General features: G+C 33.6%; 1 protein-coding gene, 1 long non-coding RNA gene and 2 pseudogenes across 2 annotated transcripts; 1 reads left to right on the top strand and 3 right to left on the bottom strand.

The window, feature by feature from the left end:
- Positions 1 to 335: 335 nt before the first annotated feature.
- On the top strand, positions 336 to 3,598 carry LOC116140293 (annotated as a pseudogene).
- A 983-nt stretch (positions 3,599 to 4,581) lies between these two features.
- LOC116140286 (ALA-interacting subunit 3-like) lies at positions 4,582 to 7,190 on the bottom strand. Its single transcript, XM_031425936.1, has 7 exons — positions 7,106 to 7,190; positions 6,933 to 6,991; positions 6,783 to 6,857; positions 6,554 to 6,670; positions 6,377 to 6,447; positions 4,714 to 5,011; positions 4,582 to 4,629 (listed from the first exon to the last, which is right to left on the bottom strand). The coding sequence occupies exons 1-7, from the start codon at positions 7,188 to 7,190 to the stop codon at positions 4,582 to 4,584; spliced, it is 753 nt and encodes a 250-aa protein (XP_031281796.1).
- A 2,857-nt stretch (positions 7,191 to 10,047) lies between these two features.
- On the bottom strand, positions 10,048 to 10,856 carry LOC116140288. The gene is made up of 3 exons (XR_004129603.1): positions 10,783 to 10,856; positions 10,612 to 10,686; positions 10,048 to 10,259 (listed from the first exon to the last, which is right to left on the bottom strand). It is a non-coding gene; the product is annotated as an uncharacterized LOC116140288 (long non-coding RNA).
- Positions 10,857 to 11,403: 547 nt separating this feature from the next.
- LOC116140287 lies at positions 11,404 to 18,364 on the bottom strand (annotated as a pseudogene).
- Positions 18,365 to 20,258: the final 1,894 nt, after the last annotated feature.

Below are 20,258 nucleotides of genomic sequence, written 5' to 3' on the forward strand. Positions count from 1 at the left end.
TCCAAATCTAAAAAGCAATATGGCTTAGGGGTTATTGAAGTCAATTAATGGCGTTTGATTTAAAAATAGAGCACAAGATTTTGTATATTAAAGGAACACCACTTATAATTTGAGTGAAGTGGTGGTAGCGGTGACGGTGCATACATAGCACATGGAGTGAGGATATGATGGTGAGACAATTGGGTTAAGGAGCGAAAAACAAAAAGAAAAGAAGATGACAAATAAGGCAAAGAAAGATACAGTGGTTCACGGGTTGCTAACTGTTTCAAATCCATTAATAAAAAAAGAAAACCTCACATGACAACAAAATCATCAAATAATTCACATATCCAAAAGTTCTTTCTCTCTCTCACGCACTGATAATTAGGTATATTAGTACTATTCCATGCTAGAGCTAGGAGTGTATAGAGTAGTTAACTAGTGAGTTTTGTTTTGTGCTTCTTCATTAAAACCATGTCGTCTTCTTCTTCTACTTCTACTTCTGCAACTTGGAAGTTTCAGCTAGTTGTTTTGTTGTTAAGTTGGGGATGGTTTAGAGGTGGGAATGGTGATATTTCAAAAGTGGAAGATGCCCAGAATTTCCATGTATATTATGGACAAACCTTCAAAGTTATCAAGAACTCCATTGATGGCCGGAGCTACCTTCTTATCCAGGTACTCTTTATCTTCTGTAAATTTAATAGTTTACCTCAAGAAGAGGCACATTTTAGCTAGTTTGATGCACTGGCTTTGCATATAGAGACATGATAAATTGAGAGTGAATTAGCTAGATATATATATACTATATTAATTACATTTATTTGGTGAGAATATTGGCCTACAATATTGGTTGTTGGTTCGAACGGTAATGACAAATATTATAAAGATGACATTAAATATAAATTCATAAAAAAGACTGGCGTTTAACACAATAAAGAGTACATTGTAGTAACTAATATAAATAAAGTAATGCTATATTTAATACTTTTTAGTCTGGTAGTAACAAGCGGATGGAATCGGTTTTAAGGTGGCCCGTAGAGATCACGGGCCGTTGATGGCCCTTTTTTGGAACTCAGTCCACAATGACACCGTCTGGCTAATACAACTTGGCTACTTGTCACAGTTGGGCTTCCACAACCCAATGCCTGGTTTTTCTAGTCGGCTCATGGGCCAGTCATGAATTAGAGCAACGTTTTCAAAATTTCATGAGAATTTTATTGCATGTATTAACTATTGAAATTGAAAGATAATAAAAAAAAAAAAAAAAAAAAAAAGTATTTCTTGAAGATTTGAGGGTTTAGAGTTTGAGAAAGTGTTAGGTTGTTTTGGTATGTGAGAGAAGTTATGGTAAAGAGATATAATCTCATGTTTTATTATACATTGGGTATATGAAGTTGGATTAAAAATTGAACAGAACAACTCAAGAATGGCAGAAAGAACAAAGTATTGCACCTCCAGAATCAAATCTTTTGTCGTTCCATTGTCAAACTATTCAGTTGATACTGATTTCTTTCCAGGTACTAACTCAACTCAATTCATATTTCTTTTATTTCATCATTTTATTATCACTTTTTCTAATTCCTTTTCCCTTCTTATTTTAAATCCATCAGTATCCTTTTTCGAGGTGAGGATCCAGGCCTTCTCTAAGTTGTAATTATAATAATTTAGCAAGTTTTAATACTGATGAAATTATAAAGATTTTTGTTTCTTTTATTATATATAGTTGAATATATATATTTTTCTCCACAGCTACTAGGATTGTTAGAGAGCATGAAGGGCATTACATCGAGCTTCGTGGCTTCTGAATGCGTAATGAAATTATACGAAGGAGGAGAAATAGATATAATCAACAAAACTGAGCCACAACAACTTTCACTATATGCAGCTCATTTTACTAGCCAGACCGATCAGCCACAGGCTTGCAATTTCGCTATTTTTGCTCCTCTTGGAGAGGATTATCCTCTTCAGGTAGTCATCAATCAAACCCTTTTTACCTTTGGAAAAGATGCATTTCCAAGGAACATATTTTCCTCAAAAATTATTTTTTTATCATGATATTTTCCATGGTAATTTTCATCTTTTACGAGAGCTTTTATCCCTTGGAAATAGACAGTTTTGTTGTAATGTATAAGTACATTTTACTATTAGTAATCCAGTTTTCTTATGCATAACATGTAAATATAATAGCGAGCAGAGTGGATCAAGTTCTTGGGAGTTTTTGCAAACGTTGAAACGAGAGCCAACCAAGTGTATAGTGCAGTGAGAATTACAGTTTACCCTTGAACAAGCCGATTATAGATATTACTCAATGTGTTTATCAATGTTTCATTTAATTTTTGCAGGTGAAATCGAACTATTTGTGCCTGAATAAATCAGCAGCAAGCAAGACACAGTCATTCAAACCAATTGTTGCTTGGATGGAGTTGGATAACGTTTGTACCTATACATTTATCTGTGTGTTATGAATTAATATTTGCCATTTTAATTAAATTACTTGCATTTTCAGCAGGGTATCTGGTCTTTTAATCAGGAAACATTCAAGTTGAAGGTACAAACTCAATCTTCAATGTTGGATTATAATTTCCTTTGATTTATTTTTTATTTTTGATGCATTGAATTGGAAGAACAGTATGTGGAAGATGCAGGTGGAGAAAATGTAGATAACTCAATCAACAAGAAGACTTTTAACATCTCTATTCCTGATGATTTAGATGATTTGCATGCCATCCTTTGTGTAAGCTTTTTAATTTTAGATTAAACAATTTACTTTAAATCATATTTTTCATCAATTATAATTCTAACACTTGTTTATGAAATTTAGACGGTGGATGTTGTGATTGATGGAACGAATACTTCTGATCCGATTAACTACAATCAATCAACATTTCTCAAAAGTATTGATGTCCATGACAACTTTTTGCTCTGTTGCTTTCATTACAAATCAAAGCTTATGGAGATATGATAAAAGAATTCAAAATAATTCAATCACTCTTGGTAAGTATTTTTCATATTAATTTTCTTTTTCTTTTTTATATTTTTATAACTAACTAATTGTGAATTTTAAAACTAAAGATTGGTATGATGGAGCTGTGGCCCAACCTCAATTGGTTTTAGCAGATCTCATTGAAGCTCTATTTCCTACTGGAAATTATACCACCACATTCTTTAGAAACATTGCAAAGGTATTTCAGTAATTTTCTTACCATATTATAAAATATAATATAAGATATTTATGAGTAAATAGTTTATAATATGCAGGGAGAAGGTGTTGTAAATATTGGTGCAAGCATGTGCGATAGAAATATTTCCATTGCAATGGAGCCTACAATTATTCCTTGCCAATAGTAATTTACGGTATTATGATCTCCATATTTCTAATTAATAATGTCCTTTTACAAGAAGACATCAAAAAAAAATTTCTTTTGATTTTGAGTTGGCACAATATGTAAGTTTAATTGAATATTTATTTGTTGAAAATGAATCAGATAGTTTCCTAGTCCACTTCAAGTGAAGAAGATGTATCACCTTATTGTGAATGAATTTATTGGTAATAAATATGATGCCGGTGAATTTTTTGTTTTTTGAAAGCTGTTGTATAAAACATTCATCAATTTTACAATAATAAGACAATTAGGTTTATGAAAATGCAGAATAATGATATTTGTTAAAACTTTATACCGAGTAAGGACGAAGTTGTTTTCTTCGGCAAAATTAGTACATCAACTTGGTGTGCTGAGAAAAAGTTATAATATCCCAACAGACATGATCCATAAACTGCGGACGCCGGATAATATTTTATGGCAATGCTAATCTAATTCCCTGCTGGATTTCTATTCCAAGACAAGTAAGTTGGATCCCCAAGAGGCCTACACAAAACACAAAACCATCTCAAATGAATTGACGCTATATAATTTACAAGAACAGATTGTGCACTACACAAGAAGATGTACAATCAAAGAAATTAATTATCATTACCGGAAACAAGATCATCATCAATTCGAGTCAGTTAAATATATGCCGAAATCATGATTCTCGCTCAAGAGCAAAGAAATGGAAACATGAATCATCATGCAAAGCAATTTTCAGCCACTTCTATTGTACATCTCCATATATGCGATCTGAAGGAAATATACAACTAAACTAAATCCTAAAGCTAGTACACTGCAAAAATACTATAGGGTACATCACAGATTAGGAATTTAGGATGAGAAATAATTTGTCTTTAGGGTGGAAAATTTCTCTAGAGAAAATTTTCAAACATAAAATTTATTTACTTCAAATGATTATATTGATAAATAGAAATCAGTATGAGTTTAGATATTAACTCACCTTGGTTTGGCCACATATACAAGTATGAAGGATATTGCCAAGAACAGGCATAGTCCGCCAACGGTAAGATATGCTATGCCCAGAAAATCATTTTTTCCGCCTATCCAACTTGTGGTTGAAAGAACCACCTTCTTTTTACCCCCGAAACTGTAAGTGTTATAATTGTTCTGGATTACGACTGTAACTTGGTCATTAACTTGAAGATCTACCTCTATTTTTCCATATAATTTTCTAAAACTTGGAAGTGCAGCAGTACGCATCCAAACTATAAGATCATCTTGTTCGCTCAACTGTCATACACAAACCAGTAATGAGAAACATCTTTTATAGTTAAAGAAAAGGAAAAAAATTAAAAAGCAGTAACGTTATAAAACTAACAGGAAAGAATAACAAAAGTATACTCACTGGTATGCTAGAATTGAGTTTTCCACCTCCAATCAACTGTCCAGTCTGGAAATTTTTGGGATAGACATCAGACCCAAATTTATGCCCTTTGTCACTTTTCCAGGCTATGTTCTTCTTGCTAACCTCTAGCGCCTTGTTTTTCACTGAAAACCCATATGTGTCATTGAACAAACTCCATGCAGTAAGGCCACAAGGAACAATTGGGAAACCTTTTGATGTGGCCTCAGGAGCACAGTCTTTTGTATCACTTTCATATTTGCTACTCCGCAATTGTTTTTCACTTCGACTTTTAACATATCTGAAAGCAATTTTTAGACTTCAAATTAAGAGAAGGTTCAAAAAGATACAGAAGTCCAACAGAATATGATGACAGGATGGTTAATATATGGTAAACACTGTACAAGGTTCCAAATTCAAAAATAAAACTCTACTTTTCAAATTCATAAAAATTTTAATTCCAATAAATAATAAGCAAAGCAGAAATGGGAAGTTGTTACAAGGTAAATTTAGAATCTCAAATTAAATTATAAATTTATACTATCACCGCATTAATCGCAATTAAATCTGTTAAATTGTATTTCATTCAGAAAATCATCTTGACTATTTCTCAACTTCATCTCCTTATAAATACAAGGCAACATTTAGATCTTGACACTCATATTTATTCAATTTTTCATCGTTCTTCAAAAATTTTGAATAGGTTGAAGAGTTAAAAACTAATTGAATAGAAGATTAGAAGAGGAAAGTGAGCCACAAAAGGAACAAACATATCTTACTCGCACTATTAAAATCATTCATTATGTAAAAGCATTAGCTTAAATATGATTTAAAGGATATTTTTCTTCATAGTAAAAAATCTCAGCCAACTCTGGGCTCTGTTTTTGAGAACTCTGCTACAATTTTTGGCTTCTTTGAAAGAAAAATTTAGGAAGGATAGGAATGCAGTAGTCTGCAAATGCCACTTCTCTTGGTCCAATTTGGAGCATTTGGCGTAACAGAATTAAGTACACTTTTGGGGGTGAGAACTTTCTTTTACAAAGCCTAAGGTTCTGTTCCGGAGATCAGTTTTCAGCTTGATGTCTTAATCAAATTGCAAGGTTTACTATGCTTCATTTTTCAAATTTCCAGAATCCTCACAATTTCAGGAGTTAAATGATTTTGTTTTGGTTCTCTCAGCCTACATCATCTCATTTATAATTCCTGTGTCGATGATCACAAGTATTTTCCTCAAAATATATTGTGTAGGAGAAGCCTATGCAATTTATTCACATAAACAATTCTTTCTTTCAAAGTATATGCTACAAATATTTGTGTGATTGTAAGCACAGAACTAGATGAAACAAAGGTAAAGATGACATCCTAGCTCAAGCTTTCAATTTATTAATCATCAAACTCACTGCCTCCTCCATTATGATCATAAATTTCACAAATTTTTTTTTTTTTTACCAATTTCAAGAGATCTTTAAACATCAAAACTCAGAATTAGGACTTTTACTGGGAGGAGAATGACAATCTCTATGTCTAGGTTTACGAACAAGTAGTAATTTTTAGAAATCACATAAATTCACAACCAAACATATAGAAAATATAACAATATCAAACCTCTCAAAAATGTAGAACTATCCAAACAATTGCACATAAATTACAAACAGATTGTGCATACCGACGATGATTCTGGTAGAAGTTATCAAGCTGATAGTAGATAAAAACAGGACTTTTCATTTCCTTTGTAATCTGGAACATATCAAGTTAATGCACAGAAGAAAAATGTTACTAATATATAATTTAAAAATGAAGAATAAACCTGAAAATCGTTGAGAAAATAAAATAAAGGACTAACATTCAAACTCCTAGTGCAGGTCTTGTTAGTGGCAGTGCTTTGGATATATGCAAGCATATTTGAGGAATAATTAGAAGGAACACAATCAATATCATATCTATCCACAATTTCCACCACCTGCATATAAAATAAATAAAGAAACCATAGTTTAATATTAAATATCAATCATTTCCAAAGTTGAGAAACTAAAATAAATTCAGTATATATATTATATGATTAAAAATATTACACTTTCTGATGCAAATAATGAAAAGAGACCAACTGGGATGAAGATGACACCAACGGCAGTAAATATCATAATCACCTGAAACCCCAATACAAGAAATTCAGAAAATAATCAGAGAAAAAAAGATTATATATTATATATTTTAATCCATACATATCCGGGTGTTAGAATTGGCTTGCATGCCGGAAGCTCTTGCTGGGTAAACTTAGAATCTGACAACAAAAACAAAAACAAAAAAATGTCAAGAAAAAGAAATTCCCAAAAACAAACCCGGAAACAGAATGGTTAAAATAAAACAGAAAGACGAATGAAATAAAGAAAATCACATTTGGGTTTCTTGGTTCTGGAAGAAGAAGAAGAAGAATTTGAAGGAGCATCTGTGCCTCCAGAACTGGCCGATCCTCCCTTCATCTCAAACAAAAGAAAAATGAAAGAGTTTGAGATTAACGTGTCCGTTTCTTATTTTTTATTGTTTTAGATATTTTCCATTTGGGATGCTGTGTATATTAGGAAATTTAAAAATAAACAAAAAGGAAAGAAAAACGAAAAATGGTTGACATATAAGGCGGAGGATGAGAGGTAAATTTATGTAACTAACGGTCTTCTTTATAAAGCAGAGTTTCAATTTAGTTTGTTTTGTCTTTTGTTTTACAGCGGCTGACCTTCGTACACCCTCCTCAATTCATCATCAGACTTTCTCCCCTGCCTCGAGTTAGGTGGTGCAGTGCAAGTGTGCAACCCATCACATGCCTTACTGTTGTTTCCGTAAACTGGTTAACCCCTAACTTTTAAGACTTTTCATTTACATCCCTAATTGAATAGTTGTTGTGGCCATTAAACCTTCTAATTTTTTAGTCCACCCCCTATTTCGTAATTATCATATGAGATTCATTTTAAGGTCACGCTATTTGCAACAATATATATTTTTGTTCAATTAAGCATTGATCTATTGCTTTTATGCCGAAATTATGAAAGCATATAGGTAAAAATCTTTTTTTTTTTTTTAAATAATAAAAAAATACTAGTGGATGTTTTTAAATAATAGATTCAAGATCAATTTTAGGTGAAAGGAGTCTCATCGCTGAAAGGGTGATCAACAATAATTATAAGGGATATTATGCAAAGTTTCATAATGATAGGTGGTTTGCTGATATTGAAAAATAAATGCTATGAGAGCTCCAAAATGATCCCATGTGTAATTGTAAATTTCCTAAGAGTCCCACTAGGGGCGGTGACTGACCGATGGTCCATGTTAGACATGGGCCGAACCTACCCGCCTTTAACTCAGCAGTTTCCCTATTATTTCTAACTATTAAAACATTATTAATGTTCATTTAGTTTTCAAGTATCAATACTAATTTCCCCATTTTTGGCTTAAAATGAAGAAAATCAAACCTTGTTTAGTGGCTTGGAGGTTTCTTTCTTTCTTTATTATTATTGTTGCCTAAGTTAAACGTGAAATATGTTAATTGAAGTAATATGATTGAATGAGATGTAAAATATTTCCAGAAAAGGCTTCAGCTGGGATGGGTTGCAGCAAGAGCGTGCCAAAGTAAAACTTTCCTCCGACATTCAATAATGTGATTTTAAGAGTCAGTTAATTGAGGCAATGGTCTATTACATTAATTTTTATTTTTATTTTTATTTTATTTACGGGTATTTGCTAATTGGGTGAATAATAGCCACTAATTTCAAAATACATGGAAAATAATTATTTTATTTTATTCAAAAACCCCATCCATGTATGCCTTGTCCAGTGTTTTAAAAATCGGCCCGACCTAGCTAGTTTTGGCCTGACCCAGCCTGGCTCGACCCGGATTGGTTTAACTAGTTTAACCAAGACCCGAGACCAGTTGACCGTTGATTTGCAATTGGGGTGTGTTTGCTAAATTTCAAACCTGTAAGGACTTAAATAGTTTTTAAGGGCTTATTTCTTTTTGTTGTTGAAAGTTGTGTGTATTTGTATATATAATTCAGCCAATCAATTTTGTAGGATTGACTCTTTGTAATAATGTTTATTTATCAATAAAAAATATATTTTATTCTATATTGTGTAAATCAAATTATATGTATAGATATATGTTCTTATGATGGTAGAATCGTGACTAAGGTATTAAGTATTTTAAATCTTGATAGTGAGAACCATAAAATCAAATATGGTGTCCATTCTAGAAATGTATGTAGTCCTAGTATTATTATAACCTAGAACACAGATAATACAGTAAAGTTATCATAATGATGAACGACCCTGTCATAAGATAATGGTTGATCTTACTTGTCAAGGTTGTTTGCGGACAACCTGATGCAACACATGTGTGTTTGCTATGGGTAAGTTTATTGGACAGACCCATCAGATGATTCTATATAGATGGTAACCCTAGTGTCTATGGAATAAATCATCTACCGGATGGTAGTGCATGTGATCCTTAGACTTGAGATCACCGGAGCGCCTTATGCACCAATTGGTGTAGTTTGACACTAGCCCAACGTAGTTTTATTCAGAACTCTAAGAACAGTAATGATTGGCTACATCAAGAAGTGTATCAAGACTATAGTGGATTGACAAATGATTCATCATTCCCAGGTATAAGAGAAGTTATCTCACTGCATAATTCAGTAAATGGTAATAACACTAAATTTGTGGGCACAGTGGGAATGAGTTCTTGCTCAATCCAATTTATTATCTCAGTCATTGGTCTGGTAACTGAACAAAAAGATATCAAAGATATCTGAGGTTGACATTATTTCTGTACCTCAGCCTTGATAAGATAACGAATGATAAAAAGATTTGATTGCATAGTAACCATATCGTTGATAGGTAACTATTTCGCTGAATCCGAATCTATCAAGTAGTCATGATGCCTTGATAACTAAGGGTCAATCTTAGTCTTTGTGGAGTGACATGATTAATTTGTGCTAATCATGATACTACTCACTGCCGATATGATAAAAAGCCTACGGGTCATACACTTAGAAGATAATTTAAGGATCAAAATGTGAAAAGGGTATTTTCATCTTTTATGAAGAAATGGTACTTTGGTAATCTCACAGCGTAATTAAATTTGTTGAAGTTGTTGCCCATAATCAATTTTAATATTGAAATTAAAATTAGTGAGATTATATTTAAATATATGTGCACATATATTTAAATAAATTATTTTTATTATTTAATGTTAAGTTAATATATTTTAATTTATGAATTGATTTTAATAATAATAATTAATTAAAAATATCAATTTAGCTTGTTTGGCTACAATGGTGGATTAGAATTGGAACACATGACTATTCCTAAGTAGAATAGGGTTTTAATTAGTTGAATTGAAAAAACCCTAGCCACCCAAAACACCCGACACGTTTTCTTCATTGAGTGGAGAAGAAAAAATTCAGCTTTGATTCTTAAAGTCATCAAGTGGAGTATGAAATAGCAGGCTTGGCAGTTCCAGATGTGTCCACTTTGCTTGTTTGATGGGACTCCAACACCTTAATACAAAATTACATTAGCTAATAGCATTATTACACAAAAATATCAACTTAATGAAATCTGGCCAGCCAATAATTTATGAGACCATCAATTTAAATAACAAACATACAATATAAACAGTTGTGTTTAGAATTCTGAGGTTAGTTAATGAATGTGGTGTGCGCAGGGATTACCAACAATAACAACTAATTATGAGACGTTGAATAAACTAGTAGAACAGAATGACCAAGTAATATAAATGTTTCACTTCTGTTTAATCTTTTCTCCATTGGAATATATGCATTCACGTAAAAGAATACAAAACAATTAAAACTGTTTAACCATAAAATAAAGTCAGAAACTGAGAAATACCTGCAGAGGATACCCAGAAAAAGCTCCAGGAAATTGCTCGGCCATTATTTCTATCACTGCAAGGAATGCTACAACCTACCAAAGCAACAAAAAATATTATGATATGGAATACAATAAACCAGAGAGCATTAAAATATTTACATTTGGTCAAAGGTGCAGGACCTGTATTACCTTTTTTTCCGATTTGTGGGGAGATCACAGCATATACCTGTGAATTCTCTAGAGTCTTATACAATCTATGCCTGTCTCCACCAGTGGTTCCCATAATAAAAGGGCATTCCAATTTTGCAATACAGCTCTGTGTTACTACATTTTGCAAGAACCACAGGAGATCAAATTACATGAAGGGAAAACTTGTATGCAATATTATGTTGTCTATAAACAATTGGTGTAGGCACAATTAAACGAAACATATTGAATTAAACTGGTCTGATGATTAATAAAATTATAAGGTCAATGATCCTCAGACTACTACTAGACCGTAAGACAACTTATAATTTGAGAAATAAGTAAAACCTGATAACAGTTGCAACGAAAATGTTGGACAGTATGTTTAGTCCTTCTGTACAATAAATCTTACCGATTAAATCTTTTTGTCTCATCAAATAATTTCTATGAACACTTGTGATTTAATTCACCTTAAATTACCGAATCCAATCTTCTTTCTTTACTAAAAATATAAGTTTCAACATCTGGATAACTTTTTTCTTTCAAAATAACTAGTACTGTAACTCGGTACGATTCACTGTACCGGGCACAGTATAGTCCACCACAATCATGTTTGGATATTTATCAAACACTTTCCCTGTCAGAAGGACCATACAACAGAATCTCTTTCCCACATACTTCTATTGTTTTCCCGGATTCATCTTTCAAGCTAAATGATACAGGAACCAACTGAAGTCCAATGGAATCTGCTGCAGAGAGTATAACCATTTACCTGGAATTGTTAAAGCAATCCAGCGCAAGAGGCAAATCATTAATTTATGCTACACAGAGTATAACTACTCTTCTCAATTAAATTCTTCCAACATAATGTTTTTTAAAATTAGTTTTGAATAAGATTTAAACTACTTCATAATTGATTTTCCACACGTGTGCAAAATTAAGCAAAGCAATAAAAATCATATCACTTAAACAGGTCGAAGCAAATGGAATGGAGCAATATAGGAAAAGCACAAAGACGAAGGAATCCACAATTAATGTTGATATTTACATATAAACACCTTTGAAATTCACTTGACAGATAGCTTTTATAATCGCTGTAAAAAGTTTTCCAATTGAACATGATAAGTGAAGACTATATATTCAGCTATACTCTATCCTTAATGACCCCAAGCACCTCCCTGGCTACTAAGCACCACAAAACAGAAAATTCAGCACAACTCACAATCCTTGCCAATGTTGCAAGCTAATCAGTATCAAATCAATGATAGTAAAACATATTTTAGTTACCCAATTCCCGTTTGAGGACAAAATGTTTCAAGTCTACACAGCACAACAACAATAAATACATAATGATACGGATGTGTGTGTGTATGTGGGTGTCTATTATATATATCTATATATCAGGTGAAAACGTCCTGGAATTTTTAATGGGCAGATTAAGGACTAACAATAAGTCGTTAGCTTAACAAAATGTAAAGTCAAAGGAGCAATTGCACATTAAAAATTTTGAAACGTCCACACCTATATGGTTGAAGGGTTGTTACAAGTGAGTTCCATTATGGGAATATGAAAGTTCTTGGACATGGATGATTCCAAATGTGAATTGGCTTTGTTGTTGTGACATTGACATAACTATAGGGCCAAAGATCTTTGTCCTGAAAAACATGTTCTTAGTTCCGTTACTAGAACATCTCTTTCGAATTCTTGCTGCAGAGAACAACTCAAGTCTTCTCTAGCTGATAAATGTGTCAAACAAGCTTTAAATAATAATGATTACGCCGCAGACACACATAATATATTACTTTAATTGTCAGTAAACAAAAACTGGGTTTAAATATAAAACACAAACATAAGCGAATTTACCTCACCTAGTTCAGTCCTATCTTTACCTTTTGCAAAGAACTTGAACTTACTGCTTCTGATTTCTCTCTGAAACAAAATAAAACTGAGAGGCGAATAGAGGAGTTGAGTTTTAAAGTTCTAAAGAGAAGACAAAAGAGGCCGTGAAGCTGGCGTGGTTTGAATTAAATATGACTATTTGTTTCACCCATTGGAATGATATTGAGTTGTAAAAAGATATAACCAAATAAGTCAGTTAGATTCAATTGTTAGGACAAATATGTTGCCTGCAAAACCAATTAAGTAACAAGGAATGCATGGACATAATTTACCACTTGGCTAGAGTTAGGCCAGGTTGATTGGATGGAAACAAAAATAGTAAGAAGGAAAAAGAAAAATAAAAACATCCTATGCACCAAGAGTTTGAGGGGATAAATTTCACACCTTGGCAGTTCAATAGATTGATATGGCGAAACAATCCCAAAAAACCAGTCAAGTCCAAAGTAGTTTTTAAAGTTACAGGCCCATCACCATTCAGGATAGCCATTTTGTAAACCATCGAATGATTGCTCAAGCTACTGTCACTCCCATAGCCATTGTCTAATGGTGACTATCAGAGAGAAGATGTTTATATTCAACTAACTCTAACCATTTCAAGTTTCCCTCTCATAAACCTATATTGTCTCAAACACAAGGCATTTGCATCAAATAAATAACAACAAGCCGCACAAACGGCAAGACAATTCTTACAAGATACCATAAATATTTAACAATGTGCGTGTGTGAGGACAGCGAGATGAGTTATGTTATGTCCATCCCGGAAAAGAAAAAGCAAACAACTATTTGCTTTGAACTTCGGTAAGAAAGAAACCGACGTCAGCAGCGACGGCACTACACGGCTGCGGCCTTGGAGATGATGCCTTGGCGTTTGACAGTGGCGAAGCAAAACACATGAGCCGAGAGTCAGTCAAGTGATTCGGACAGGCGAAGGCGGTACTTCGACGGTAGCCGGTGAAAGCAGTGGTGCTGCGACCCCTTTTTTTATTTTTATTTTTTTATTCCAGGGGTTTTGAGTATTGCTAATTGTGTCAAGGCTTGTGGCAAATGCGACTCCTGCAGGTGACATATTCATTTTTAAGGCTATGGAAATTAAATTTGATTTAAGATTTTAATATAAATTTATCATTCGTTTAAAAAGGTTTTCATGAGTTCAATAATGAAATTTAAAGTAACCACTAAATCTAACTTCATTAACAAAACATAAGACAAATATGTAATTAGTCTAATTCAATCGCATGTATTAAGCAGGAACATTTAAGTCTCCATATTATAACACACTCAACAAAGTTAAAACATCAGCTGTGATAATAGGTGCCAATCATAATACTCAATACTCATCACGGTCTTCTATTTTCAAACTCCATTATTCCCTTACATCTTCAATTGATTCATGTACATCATATTCCACTCCTTTATTTTTCATTATTTGGACAACACGTTAAGGAAGAAACCAGAGGCAACACCCTTGTTAGTTAGCTCAACCTTAACACAACAGTGTACAATTTAGTCACAACACTCAATTGTTCACAGCGGATTGGACCTCAAGCTCCAAACAACCTGAATACGATGAGTTCAAACAAGAGTTTGAATGAGTTACTACTCGGTAGCTTTAGGAGTGATTCAAGCAATCAGGATTGAAGATTTGGGAGAATCAGGTAGCACAAACAGATTACCGTTCAATCGCGACTGTGAGCGTTTGCTGCTACACAAAACAATACGCAAATTAGCTTCAATGAAAATGGATACTACATGAGAACAGGGTGCAGTGAGTTAGTGTCAATGCTTGTGAAGGTTGTGTTTTGGATGCAGGCTTTGATAGTTGTTGTTGACCCTCTTCAATTATAATCGGTACATTCTTCACCTGCAAGAGTTTCTAAAAGAACAAGTAATTCCTGTCCTCTTTTATATTTTAGCACTAATTAGCGGCAAAGGAAATAAATATACCAGGCTTTTGTACTGCAGATGTAACATTCAATGATCTCTGCTTAGCCTGTTTCTGCTCTTTGTTCAAGTTCTTCCAGAAGCTATATGTGCATCCCATATTCAATAGTTGTTTGCATAGATCTTCAAGTGTAGCTACATTCAGAAGAATACAATATATTCATACTAATTTTGTTATAAATCACTAGAAGAATTGGTATTGGTTTGTGTGACTTACCATCGTTTATGCGTTTTAAGCCTTCCGTCGAAAACTTATTCCATAATCTGGATCACACCATGCACTTCTCAAAGAAATTTGCAATTTTGTTGCTTGATTATCCCGTTGGCAGGTCAATATGGAAGCTGAGATCCCGTCAACTATAATTTCAGCTGGTCCGCTTGATTGGTTGCGAAGGTGGGTAATCCACAGTTCAAGCCTCAATGACTGTAAGGCCAAATGCTTCATATAGAGCAGGCTGCACAAAAGCTCCTTTTGTATCAGCGATACAACGGTAGAGTTCTCCATTTCTGATCCTGTCACTTTGTGCTACTATCCATCTCATCTGTCCCTTAAGCTGATATTTTCTCCAATGCAGCACTTTGTAATTTCAGCACTTTTCTCTATCTTTTGATTTGGAAGGGTCAAAGAAGGCCCCAACAATGACAAGATTTACCATTTCCCTCAGCTTTGTGTTCTTTCATACCATCAGTTAGTCCTGTCAGGTTCTTCACAACGTCAAGCCTTGCCATTGAGAAGATTGTCCGGTTATTCCGGTCTGCTAGATATCCACTGGTTTGGAAACAAATTAAAACAAGATGTCAGACTGACTTAAATTGACACTCAGGATTTTTCAAGTGAACTTAATTGTGACCAAAACTTACATGTGTTCATCATTTTCCTCTTTATTATACAGCAATGCGTCAATTTCAGGATGATACTTTGTGAGTCGTCTTTGTTTCTCGGTATAAGGAAAATACACAGATTGATCAGCTCCAGGAGCAGCAATGTTAAATTTTGGATCAAAAACATTGATGCCCTTAACAACTCTGCAGAGCCCCGGAAGAGTAAATGCAGCATGGCTCTCATACTGTCCTAGTCTATCTTTGCTGCAAACAACAACATAAAACCAAATATTTTTCAGTCTATGACAATCGTTACAGAATACTTTGTTGAAATAAACTGACAGATCTTCCTAACCTTCCTGCAATCTCCTGGTATGTGCTCGCTATGACGAAATCCGTCGCATTCATTGCAATTGTATCAGCAATGAACTGGCATGAGAAGTGATACTTTGGGTCTAATTCCTTCCACTTGACATCTGAATCCTCGTACTTGGTCTTCTCTAAAGCATGTGCTATAGTTGCCTATTTTTCATTAAAAAGTACTAGTTGAACTACTAAAGTTTGTAGAAGATCCATATTTTAAAGCCGTTAATATAAACAAAACTGACCTGAGTTACTCCAAGTTTACTGGCCATGAGGGACGCAACTAAATTTCCATCACTGTAGTTTCCAATGATAAGATCTGGTTTTCCGTCGAGGATTTCTAGTATCTTGGCTGCAGCATCCTGGTGATTTAAAAGAGACAGAGCCATCGGTACCCATATTTGAATAAGAATGAACTCTTAACACATTTATTTGGCAAGAAAAGAAAAGTATACGTACTTGAGAAAACCTCTCAAGATAGGGATAAATGTCAAAACGAGAAACCCATCGATGGAGGACTCCTCTATCTGTCTTAAATGGCACTCGGACGATGTTTGAATATTTTGTACCATCAATTGCTTCCATTTCCTGGTCGCACTTGGTTCCTTTAGCATCAGGAATGAGCCGAGTAACCTATTTTAGGTATACAACACAATTATGCTATCATTAATACCAAAACTAAACTATATTTATGCCTTGTTTGGAACTTAGTACATGATGCAATTACTTACAACAAGAATTTGGGGCTTGACATTAAGTCCTTGGAGCTTAAGTCTGAGGAGCATTTCCTCTTCCAGAGCTCTCACTTGATCCAAAATGTAAACAACCTGTTCAGATTTGTAACAAGCAAATATGTCATAATCTTGCCTGGAATATCAAATAGTTGCTAAATTAAACACTGCCAAATTAACTGAAAGTTATACCTGCCCGCCAGTGTCCGGCAAGCCAAGGACATCAGCCTGGCCAAAGTAGCCATGAGGAGAGAAAATTACAACATTGAAAATTATTGGAAGCCTGCTAAGAAGCTTCTCCATATTTGATGGATCAGGCGCTTGAAGTACTTCTGAGAGTGATCCCATTGTCTCCTTCACTCTTTCTGCAGTATCGCCCCATCCTTTCTCAAACCCCCATTCCTTAAACCTGTAAAACAATTTGGCATCACATATAACTCTCAACTCAAAACTTTGATAATAATATGTATGAGAAATATATTCACCTCAACTCAAAATTTTGATATGGAGTGTCCTTGTGAAGTCCTGAGAGAAAGACATCGGCAATTATTAATGCAGTCTGAAGCCTTTCAGCTGTGTTGAGGTTATCATTTATCATAAGTTTCTGCAAAGAAAGAAAATGATGATTTAGAATGATTGAAATGAAGCTGTTTGCATTAAATTTTCATGTATGAATGAAATTCTATTTTGATCGTACTTCTCCTTGATTTTCCAATGACAGTAAATAATCAACAAGGGGCTGTGCACTCTCCAGGCGGCCGCTTAGTGTTGCAGTCATGAACTTGGAAACAAAATGACTGCCATTTCCAATTGAAGAAGACATGGTTAAGTGTGGCGCAGAGAAATCATATGCACCAAAGTCCACTTCCAATGCATTTTCATCTGTTGCCCTGCATTAATGTTCATGAACCCTTCAGCTAAAAAATAAACTTGAAGCTAGTTCAATTCTGAGAAATCAATGACAAACACATCTGTAATTGAAATAAAGAGGATTAATTGTTAAATTAATGTAGCCTGATAATGTTATGACACTGGTTTAAACCTTAAACTGCAGGAAGATATCGTGTTCATTTTTTACGAACTAATCCAAATTTTGAATTATTGTAATATATAACAAGTAAAACCTTTGTTTCATTTCATCTAAAATTTATTTATTTTTGACGTAATATCAATACAAAGAATAGAATCATAATATGACCCTCATATAATTGATAGTCTATTTTCTCTTTTGACAAGTGGCCCCTTCCCGAACTACTAAATAATAAATTAGCTTTTTCGGAAAGCATTGACAATTTTACTAATTGAACCAAAAAAAAAAAGAAGTAAAATAAAGAAAACATGATCAGGACATACCAGTCCTCGTCGAAAACCATTTCTTTGAACTTCAAATATTCGGTGGCATTGATGATCTCAACTGAGAGATCATCAGAGTTCACCTTAGCGAATTCCCAGAATCCAGGATTCGGTCTAATGGCAAAAGCTATATACGGAGGAACGACAACCACTTCCTGCAAAAATCATAGGAAAATAATTAAAACTAACGTATAAAGAGCTGAATTATTGTTCTGTAATTGGACTATACGAGAACAGTAATAAACATAAACCTGAGTAGCACTGAAAATGTATCCGAGTGTTCCCTCCAGGACCTGGCTTCTTTCAGCCTTGTCTTGTATCACCACATTGATTTCATCCATTAATTGGTGACGTTTCATTATTCTTTTTCCCTTCTCAACACACCTACTAAAGCACCTCTTCATGTGGTACCGGCTCTGCTTCAACGCCTCCGGCATGGTATCGGCCATCGAATCAGATCGCTTAAAGGTGGCCATTTTTCAACACAAAGGTTTTGAGTTGTATTTTTTTTTTTTTTTATTAATGGCCAATTGATTGGTTTTGCTGAGCAATGTATAAGTTACTGTATTTATAGAGGAATTGTTTTTATAATATTCAATGCATGGCAGAATCAAATTGGTTGCTTATGTTCTGCGTTAAGGATGGGGCCCGTAGAGGATGCATGAGAAGGAGAAAGAACATTCCTTAAAGTGAGGGTGGAGAAAGCAAAGAATATTGTGTAAGAAGTAGATTCTTGAATTATGCATAAAAGGAAGCCAATAGTTATTCTTTTCTTTCCGTGACGGTAAGAGATAAATCAGAGAAGCCAAAGTTGATATCTTTACGGAATTTCTTTGATTGTCTCATTGTAGCTCCGTGCCCTTTATATTGAAACTTGAGGTGAGTAAATTCTTTGGTGATACCTTAGGCTTTTTCTAGAAAGAAATACTTTTGGCACTATAATATGCCAAACTTTTGGGATATGTTTTTAAGTAACACTTGCATCCCATGGAAGAAGAAGCACCACGCAACCACACGTATTATGCTCTCACTCATTAGTTCAATGTTGAGACAAATCCAAAAATTAATTCAAGTTAAAAATAATATAATATAAAATAAAATAAGTGAGGTCACATATAAAACCATTAATACAAATACAGGATGATGAAAGAAAAAAACAAAATTAAAATTATCGAAAAGAAAATTTGAGTGGGTCATTTATTTATAATTAGTATATAAAAACCATTGTTAAAAAAATTAATGTGAATTTTCTAATATGATGATATCATTTATATCTTGAAAATAAATAATGTTATTGATAAATTATGCGCTATAATTAGGCAGTTTAAAAAGAGAAAACTAATTACATTGAAATTTTGAGATGCTCACCATTTTGATTGCATAATTTAAATTTATCAATTATGCATAGCATTTTTTTTTTTTAAAAAAAAAAATTCCATTTTCATACTTCATGAAAAAAGCAGGTTCGGGAATCCTACATTAGAAGTGGCCCTTTTCCACATGAAATGAACCTTTTAATATGCATGGACAACTCCAACTCCAAGCCACGAGAAAGTGAAAGGCAAAATAAGACAAGAATGTGAATAAGTCGATCGTAATTCATAGTAGATAATATGTCTCTAAACGAAAGCAGTAAAATAAGCATTTTTATCAATGGATTAAATTCAAAGATAATTTTGAAATTTTCAAGTTAGTTTTCATATTAGCTAGTAAGTCATTATAATTTGATAATGTTAAAATATTTACATTCAAGATTTTGACGATTTTTGTATGTCTTTAAGCATTTAATGATAAGCATCCAGTACCACTTACACACCCAAAATTGATTAGTAGAATTAATGATCAAGGGTCTATGACTGATTATGGAAACATTTGACTATATATGTTGTATAAATATCAATTACACCACCATAACACACCAAAATGGGTCATCAACATCGCTTGAGAGTTTACTTTAGTTTTGATTCCCTTTTTATCATCACATATCACAAGCCTTTGATAAGTAATCTCTTTACCACATTTTACGAATTGTCATTTTCATAAGACAATATTCTCTTATTTAGGGAAATCAATAACAACTCTTGAAGTTAGGCATAACTTTCTTAAAAAAAACCAATGCAATGTCTCATTTGGATCATCCCACATCTTAATTTGTGACATAAAGTAAGAAGAGTATAGATAGTAAAATCTATTGTTCATTTGGAAGGGACGGATCTTGTGAGAAACGAGCCACTAACAATCAAATAGACCTACACAAAGAGAGAAAATGAACATGAAGACTTGGGTGACACCAGTGTGATGTCTACCATAGGTAATCTAATGCTCAAATCAGTACGATTGAAGGTATTTTAGTGAGAACGGAGAGCGGGA

This window comes from Pistacia vera, unplaced genomic scaffold (assembly GCF_008641045.1).
Source record: "Pistacia vera cultivar Batoury unplaced genomic scaffold, PisVer_v2 Contig368, whole genome shotgun sequence".
NCBI lineage: Eukaryota > Viridiplantae > Streptophyta > Magnoliopsida > Sapindales > Anacardiaceae > Pistacia > Pistacia vera.